This window comes from Ctenocephalides felis, unplaced genomic scaffold, assembly GCF_003426905.1.
Source record: "Ctenocephalides felis isolate EL2017-DRISC unplaced genomic scaffold, ASM342690v1 CF-g0.4_SCAFFOLD_01492, whole genome shotgun sequence".
Classification (NCBI taxonomy): Eukaryota; Metazoa; Arthropoda; class Insecta; order Siphonaptera; family Pulicidae; genus Ctenocephalides; species Ctenocephalides felis.
In genome coordinates, this window is record NW_020537646.1 from 34,853,262 (window position 1) to 34,862,596 (window position 9,335).

The following is a 9,335-nucleotide window of genomic DNA, read 5'->3' on the forward strand; positions in this document are numbered from 1 at the left end:
TTTGAAAATTCGAATTATTTTCGATATTCAAAAAATATTTTCTTCCTTTTTCCAAAAACAATCGTTTCATCAACACACCAGAAAGTCCTTCAAATCTTTCAAATCGGATGCTTATCTCTCTCAAAAACTGCCATTTTTTGCACATTTAGCTCGGTATTTCGAAAACGGCTGGATCTACTTTTGCCAAAATCTAATCAGCACATCTCCCTATCAATAGGAATCGAATCTTTTTTTAACGATTCAAATCGGTCGGTTCTTGCGCCCGAAAACGTGGACGGAAAATTGTATCCATATATACAAACGCCAAAATGTTCAGAAACCTTCAAAACGCGAAGAAATGTACAAATTTTCAATTTCGATTTTTACACGATTACAATAACTTACTCTACGGGAAGTTAACAAATAAATAAAATTTTTGCAAAAATGTAAATTTACATAACTCTACATTACTTTGAGTTTGAATAATTAAAACTATCCGAATAGACAATTCAACAAATATTGCTTTTTTCTGCTTTATAGCAATATAACTATATTGACAAATTATTGCTTCGATGACTGGTTCAGCAAATAAAAATATTACTTAGTTTATGCACCTATTTTCAGGAAATACATAAAATTCACTTTAGAATAATAAGTGAAAAATAATTTTTTAAAATAAAATCCAGAAATCGTTATAAATTTATTGTCCAAAGAAAAAAAGAATATTCTGTTTGTTGACATACATGAACACTTTAAAAAATCTCACCTCATTTTTTAAAGTATTCATGTATGTCAAAAAACAGAATATTCTTTTTTCTTTGGACAATAAATTTATAACGATTTCTGGATTTTATTTTAAAAAATTATTTTTTCACTTATTATTCTAAAGTGAATTTTATGTATTCCTGAAAAATAGGTGCAATAAACTAAGTAATATTTTTATTTGCTGAACCAGTCATCGAAGCAATAATTTGTCAATATAGTTATATTGCTATAAAGAGAAAAAAAAAAGCAAATTTGTTGAATTGTCTATTTGGATAGTTTTATTATTGAACGGGTTTTTTTTAATACTGAATATTTTTTACATCTGTTTTAAAAAGGCTAGTAAAATTTAGGATTATAAATAAGCCCTAAAAATAATAATCTGACCATTCACAGAATCCAGGCGCAATAAACTTTGTTATAATATATTGCTCCGTGCACACCAATTTATTTTTATATTATTTTTAAGATTTTTGGTATAAATTTTGATACGGTAAAAGGGAAAACAATACTCACCAAATATAATATAAATATAATTTTTAGTTGTCAAGATATTCGAATAATAAATTTCGATATAGTTTTGTTCTAATTATCAAGATTGTTATTATTTATCATTATAATAAAATAGTAAAATTTTCTATTTATATAATTCAACATTTCTAAGAAGATACTACATGTAAACACCGTAAAAATATCAGTATACGGTAATAACATTCTGAAAATTATCGATAGTATTGGCGATAAATATTATTATAATCCCTTTGTTGCTTTTTTGAAGCAGGACTATAAAATTGAAGGTCATTTCAAAACAAGTATGAATCTAAGTGTCCATTCATTTTTTAATTAGTTTAAGATAATAAATAAAGCAAACCAGACTCCACTACGCACTTGTATTAACTATTGTTCTGCACCATTACAAGAAATTTGAGCGGCATTATATTTAATTAATGCATTTTCAATGCTCAGCGGCTTTATTTGAATATTATCTAATCAATAGACTATAAAATGATCGTTATTTTGAGCATATCAACAATCGAGGAAATAACAAAATAATAAAATACCATTTTATATGATGTAATTGCATTGTGTAATTTGATTTTAATTATAGATGTTTGCGATGAAATTGATCCGCTTCCCAATGATGATAATAACCAAACGAAGAAGAGGAAGATAGGTTGGAAAATGAAAATTCTGGTAGGAAGATGGATTACCTTTCCATAAATGTAGCAACTGTTGCGTCTAGGCCAAATAATGGGTAATGATAATGATTTTTATTTATATTAAATATAGTATTGATAATGAAAATATTTATTATTTAACTCCTTCGCTACGAGAGTGTTTCAGTAGCACTACAGAACGGATAGACACAATAATATATTTTAAGATTTTTCTTGATAAATTAAAAATTGCGCCTTTGATAAACTAAAAACTACAACAAAAGTTAAACATTTCCAATAGTTTAATGCATAATGATAATTTTGAAGCAATGTCCAAAACGCTAAATGTCGTCTATAGACGACATCTGTACACACATCATGCCAAGCGGATGTCGTCCATGGACGACATTAGTATGCACAAGTAGTCAAATGAATGTTGTCATTAGATTATACATGATCCATTGTTATAGCAGTATTAATGCAACCAGATATACAAGTGACTTCCTTTAAGAAAATCATTAATGTTGTTTTGCCTGATATTTAAATACACTCAAAATTACCTATTATTTTGAGTAAAGAGCACAATTTCTAAAAACATAAGTATTACTTGAAATTAAATTTTAAAGTTTATGCTGTGACTAACATATTTTCAAATATTTAGGCAAAAAGCACAATTTTCTGCACCCGCAAATAGAGATGCTTCTACTGTTGAAGGAGATTTGGATCAAGACACAGATGAAGTTACTGGTCACAGAAAGGTAAGATATTAATTTCAATTGATGATTTAATGATATTGAATTTCAATTGATGATTGATTGATGAAATAAAAAAAAAATTCAAATTTATAATTTGAAGCAGGTTACTCCACCATAGTTTTTCAAGCCCTTAAAAAGTTTTGCTTAAATATTTGAGATAAAAATTTCAGATTTTTAATATTATTTTATTTCTTTAGCTGAAACCTTGGATAAAATCTTTAAAAATAGGCCTATTACTGGGATGTTGGTTATTGTTCACCGCAATACTGATGACGAAAAATGAAAGAGTTGAAACTCTTAAGCAAATATCAATTCCAGTAGGAAAAGTTCGCAGTGAGTATTGATCGGTTGCAACCTTGTGCAAACAATATTATTTAATTTTACATTATTTAATTCTTCAAATCTTTTGTTACAGGTTTCATTTTGCCAGAGAGATTGAATGGTGCCAGATTACAAATAGAACTATCAGGAGCATTTTTACCTGAGCATTATGGAAATTTGTCGATTAATTATATTGAACTATGGTTGGAAATTTTGGAGGTTTCTCAAAGTGTGGATCCTGCAAAGCATCTCACTTGAAAAAGCACGAAGTTCTATACATACAGTAATATATGTTAAAATATAATATAATACCTTCAACTTCATATAATATTAAGAATCATTCTATAGTCAATATTTAAAAGAATCATGTTATTTAACATGATGTAAACTGTTATTAATTTGGTTAAACTTCTGAACAATATTTTATGTTTTTAACTGCACGACACTATTAATAAGATGACATATTTTTTTGAAGTCAAAATCGGGACGGTAATTTTTAGTTATGCTAATTCAGGACGGAGGGAGGGGGGGAGGTGTAGTGAGCTTTAAAATACTGAATCCATTTTAAAAAAATAAATTTTTACATGAATCAATTTTTTTAAAATCAGAATTGCAGACTTTTAGTAAGAACTTTATTATTCTATTAAATGTAATACTTTTTTATCATTTTCTTATTTTATATTTTTCTATCTATACATTTTTTTGCTTATGAGCTTTGTATAAAATTATATTCAATTTTCTTCATGGTTAATTTGAAAAAATTAGCACTTGTTTGTTTTCACAATTTTTGTTCATTTACCTACAATTTTCAAAAATGCGGGACAAAAGATTTAAATCCGAGACAAATTTTACTATTTAACTACTAAATATCTCAAGGTGGAAATCCGGGACGTATGGTCACCTTACTATTAAGTACATTTAAATTCCCAGTTTAATTATCTTTACGAGATTAAGATTACGAGAAAATATTTTTTATCATTGGCATTAACACGTTAATCGCCATGTCAGTCACATGCCTGAGGCTATGGAGTGCTACATTAGGCATAGGCAATTTTGTAGTATCAGAAATAATATTTTAATATATGTCAGCCATATATGTGCCGCATAAAATTGTTTTTCCAAAATTTTGGCCAAAACAAATTTTTTATTGAATACTTTTATTGAATATTAACGATCGTTTTATTGAATATTAATGATTATTTCAGAAAAAAAATATACATGCCTCATTATAACTTAATTAGATAATTTAGTTAAAATTGTATCAAAAAACTCAATGTATTCAATAAAAATTTGTTTTGGCCAAAATTTTGGAAAAGCAATTTTATGCAGCACATTAATGGCTGAAATATATTGAAATATTATTTCTGATACTACAAAATTGCCTATGCCTAATATAGAACGCTATAGCTTCACCCAAATATGACTAACATATAATTTATCTGAAAAAATGTCGAATTGATCTGGAAAATGTCGTTATTTGAGTTGTTCTTCCACGTATACATGGGAAGTGCTTGGAAAATATAAATAGAACAAACCGAATTTATGTATAAATATTATTTTTATAATTATCAATATTATATTTTGCAAATATTGATTGATGACAAGCAACATACATTACAATGTATAGTTTGCTGGAAGTCAGCAAGTGCAAATATTTAATTAAACCCCGGAAAATTACTTGACGTAATAACGTCATTTATAGAACATCGTTTCATTAACATTCAAATATTAGTTTAACTTTCTTATTAACATAACTAGTTTAGGCTAATAAGCTATACATTAAACTAGCATTTCTATTTATAATTTAATATTTATGCATCAGTTGATTACATGTAAATTGTTTGTTTGTAGAACATTTCCGATGCGTCTTTCTGGCGCCTGCCAATAGTCTCCGAAGATCTGTTCGATATTGTGCCAGAACTTACCAGAAGGCGCGTCTTCACTTTGGGAAGTTACCCGTCCAGGAAGATCCCAGACAGCGTCGCCCGTGTTCGAATGCGCACCAATGCCGAGGCCAATTTTCCTCTCAGCATCGGATACGATGTCAGCCCCATCGACATGGATGATGGAGTTATTTACGCCGCTGTTGTTCTTTTGGGGCTATATATTTTGATTGTGTTTGAGGTAATATTTTGTTGTTAATTTGAAAGTGGCATTGTGCCTTAAAGCAAGTTGCATGAACTTCCCGAAATGTCTAATAATTGACTTAATTCACCGAAATTAGGATTTTGGATATTGAGATATGAGATAAAATTTTCACCAATTTATTTCGAAAATAGTTTTTGCTTTCGCTTTGTAAACCATTTTGCCATTTTAAATTTGTATTTTTCCAACACATTTAAATTATTTGTAATTATACTAAATATAGTGCACAGACTAGTGTACTTCATATCCAAAATTGTAGCTTGTCATTCCAAATTTTAACTAATTTATATAATTCAACCCATTTTTGAGGAACTGTTTTAGTGCATTAACTTTACGCTAATAATACTAATTTTTCAAACTTCGATGATTTTTTTAAAGTAAACGGCTAGTCGCAGGGTCATTTTAGAATGTTCTTTAGATTCATGATATCCATCGTCAAAAAAAAAATTAATAAAAATCGTCAAAAAAAACTCAACAATTAATTACAAGAACACGTGCCAGCGGATCTTTACCAAAAACTAATCAGTTCGATTACCAACCAATACTTTTTAGTTTTTGAATTTTTAAAATCGATTCAGAATTGCGGATGAATACTTAGATGAAATTTTGTTTCACTTTTCTGCTATTAACAATGAAACGGCTTGACTGTTTGTAGCGCAAAACTGACAAAAGCTAGTCCTTATCCAGTTACAGCGAATGGCTTTTAAATTTTTGTACTCAGGTCAGCCTTTTTTGAGAAAACGCACCAACAAAATGGCAAAAATCAGCTCACATACACATACACATACTTCATTCAAATTTCATCTCTTGCGATTCAGAATGGCTTGAAATGTCGAAAAAACAAAAAATTTACAAATCGTTTTTTTTATGAAAACATTTTCTCCTTCGGAAAGTTGGTCTTCATATAAACTTATTACGGACAAATTTGGTGATTTTTAAATTTTTTATTCAGAAATTAATTAATTAAAAAATTAAATAAAATAATATCAACCCTTTCGCTGCTAGCGTCGTCCATAGACGACATGCTTCCGTGTGTATGAATGTCGCCTATAGACTTCATCTAGTATCACAAATTTGGGTAACTCATTCTCATTTGAATAATTGAAATATATTATTTGTTATTGTGGTTTTAAGTTTTTTTAAGCGTAAATAAATCATATAAATTTTAAATACATTTCTATCGTTAATGAATGGAAAATCTGAGAATATTTTGTGTGAGACAATATTTACTTGGGCGATTTACTGGCTCGTAAAGCAGCATCACTCTTGCGGAAAACCCTCTCACGGCGAAAGGGTTAATAATTTAAATATCTACATGATATTGATCAAATAATTCAAATTTTATAATTAATAATTCCATCAAAAATTAGTTTCTGCTTTTAAAATCTATAACTCGCCTGACTAACAAATTTTATCCACACGTAAATGTATAGTTTCATGTTCATATTCAGGAGAACTTCTATACTATATTTATTGGATAAGTAACACTTCGATTTTGATGAATTTGAAAATAGTTAGTTTTTTTGTAAAGCTTATCTTGTTATGCTGATCATAATTCTTTTGCGTCTTTTCAATTAGTATTGCAATTATTACTGTAGCAATTTTACGATGTTATAAAACCCACATATGACCTCTTATACATTACTTTATATGTAATTCTGTCTGGCTGAAATTGCAATAAAATAGATTTATTAGTAAAATGCCTAAACATGGTTGTCACGTATTTTTTAACTGTTGATGATTTCATTTATCATAAACTTTAATGATTTGGATATCCCTCGTTTAACTTCCATAAACATAATTTGAAATGATTTATTTAGTTATAAAACAAATAGCTAAAATAATCATTTTGATTATTTTTCTGTATCTAGTTGAATCTCAATTAATTTAGTTTAATCGTAGCTAAATAAATGCTGGTTTATTGACGACGTGCTTTAGCTTTAATTAGAAAATCACTCACTAAAGTTTTTTTTTTCTCTTAAAATAGTAGCTTTATTTAAATTTAATCATGACAGCTTATAAAATTAAATCATTTTGTTTGCTATTCATCAATAATTAAAAAAAAACATTGAATCGAACCATTATCGCAATTCATAAAAAGGCTCCTCGATTGCATTATTTAAAATTTCTTTGAACGCAGTGAAATGTTTGGTAAATCGACAACCAATTAAAACCAAACTAACAACAACAACCTTACCAATCATTTATAAATTATTTAAATAAATACTAGTTGGAAAGATATTCTTTTTATTCAATATAGAACTATGTTGAACTCTACACTTATCTACATTGAATCGCTACTTTTTTCTATCAAGTGGATAATAATGTATTATTTATTTATGCTAATTCTAAATTTTCTATTATTCTCAGATTGTTCATCGTACATTTGCTGCATTTTGGCATCAACAATGAGCGTTGCTATTTTAGCAGCATTGAATGAAAGGCCAACAATGTCGGAGAGTTGATTTCTTGGATTGATGTGTAGAACCCTTCTTTTGCTTTTCTCAATGATGGTTTTGGTCGCAATCTTCTCAGAAACCGGTATTTTTGACTTTTTGGCAGTTTACGCATACAAGGTAAAATATTCGATCGATATTGTTCTGATAATTTGAAAAGAATTATGGTTGATAAAATAATAAATTTGCAGATCACATCTGGAAGAATATGGCCATTGATTAATGTTTATGTCTCTTCACGGCGATAATGAGTTCTTTCTTGGATAATGTCACAACCGTCCTGCTTATGACACCAGTTACAATAAGGTGAATAAGGATTAATTAAATATTTCATGTGCAGATATTCTAGATTCCAGTTGTCGTAATGATACGAGAATAACACTTAGTTACAATTTATCACATTGTTTAAATCAATAAAAAATTACAATGTTTCATAAATGCTAATATGTGTATTAGATGTTTGTTTTGTGATATATATGTATGAATGTGACGAATTTAAAAATATATTTATCACCACAGGTTATGTGAAGTCATGGAACTAAATCCGGTACCCATCTTGATGTCCATGATAATTTACTCAAATATTGGCGGAGCTTTGACACCAGTTGGCGATCCTCCAAATGTTATTATCGCTTCTAACAGTCACATTTCACAGAACGTAAGTTTTATTATTTCTCTTAATGAGACAATCATCAATATAAATCAAAGCTGATAGATTTAGCTTTGATGTATATAGATATAATATTTCATTTGTTTTTTTTTAGGGCGTTAACTTTACTACTTTCACCATGCACATGGCAATCGGAGTGTTACTAGTTATGGTTCAAAGTATTTCCAGTTAAGATTGAAATTTAGAAACATCAACAATTTGAGATTTTCTGAACCTCACGATGTTCAAGGTATGTATTTTGATAAGTTACTTACTTAATACAAGTTTTAATGTCTCAAGAATTATATTATATTTTTTTTCTTTTTAGAGTTGAGACATGAGATTGCAGTCTGGCAGAGAGCAGCAGCTTCACTATCCAGTTACTCAAAAGACGAAGATTTGGTCAGAGAAACTTTAACAAAAAAAGTACAAAGATTATTAGCCCAATTAAAGAAAAAATTGCTTAGTGGAAGTGTACCATTTGAAAGCTACAAGCTAACCTGGAAGAATTGCAGCAGAAGGTAGTAAATTTTAATTGACATATCTGCAACTCATTTTCTATTAGTATTACATAATGTTTATATTTTTTTCAGTATCCAATTCGTAACAAAGTATTGCTCGTCAAGTCAGGCATAACTCTTGTGTTCGTCATCAGTTTCTTCTTCTTGCATTCGGTACCAGAACTGCAAAGATTGTCTTTGGGCTGGACAGCCTATTAGGAGCACTACTTTTGCTAATTTTGGCAGATAGGTTAATATTTTGAATTATATTTATAATTTGCAGGTTTTTGTTCTTTCAATATGAAATTTTACAAATAATTTTGCGATCCTATAGGGAAGATATGGAGTCAGTGTTGGCAAGAGTGAAATGGACAACGTTACTTTTCTTTGCTGCATTATTTGTTCTATGGAGGTAAGTTGAAAATATGATGTAAATAATGCCCAATAGTATAGAAATTTAAAATAAAAATTTATTTGTCTTATCTTAGGCGCTTTCAAAACTCGGTCTAATTGATTGGATAGGAAAACACAACTGAAGCAGTCATTCTTTCAGTATCTGAAGAATCAAGATTGGCAGTCGCGATATTGTTAATACTTTGGGTAAGACAAAT

The 9,335-nt window shown here is 28.8% G+C and overlaps 1 protein-coding gene across 1 annotated transcript in view; it reads left to right on the forward strand.

The window, feature by feature from the left end:
• The first annotated feature begins 1,901 nt into the window (after positions 1 to 1,901).
• The window catches only part of LOC113369924 (P protein-like), a 64,698-nt gene continuing 57,264 nt past the window's right edge, over positions 1,902 to 9,335 (forward strand). Inside the window, exon 1 of the mRNA XM_026610546.1 lies at positions 1,902 to 1,996. Within this exon, the coding sequence (XP_026466331.1) occupies positions 1,944 to 1,996 (53 nt within the window). The 5' untranslated portion in view covers positions 1,902 to 1,943. The remainder of the gene's footprint in view (positions 1,997 to 9,335) is intronic.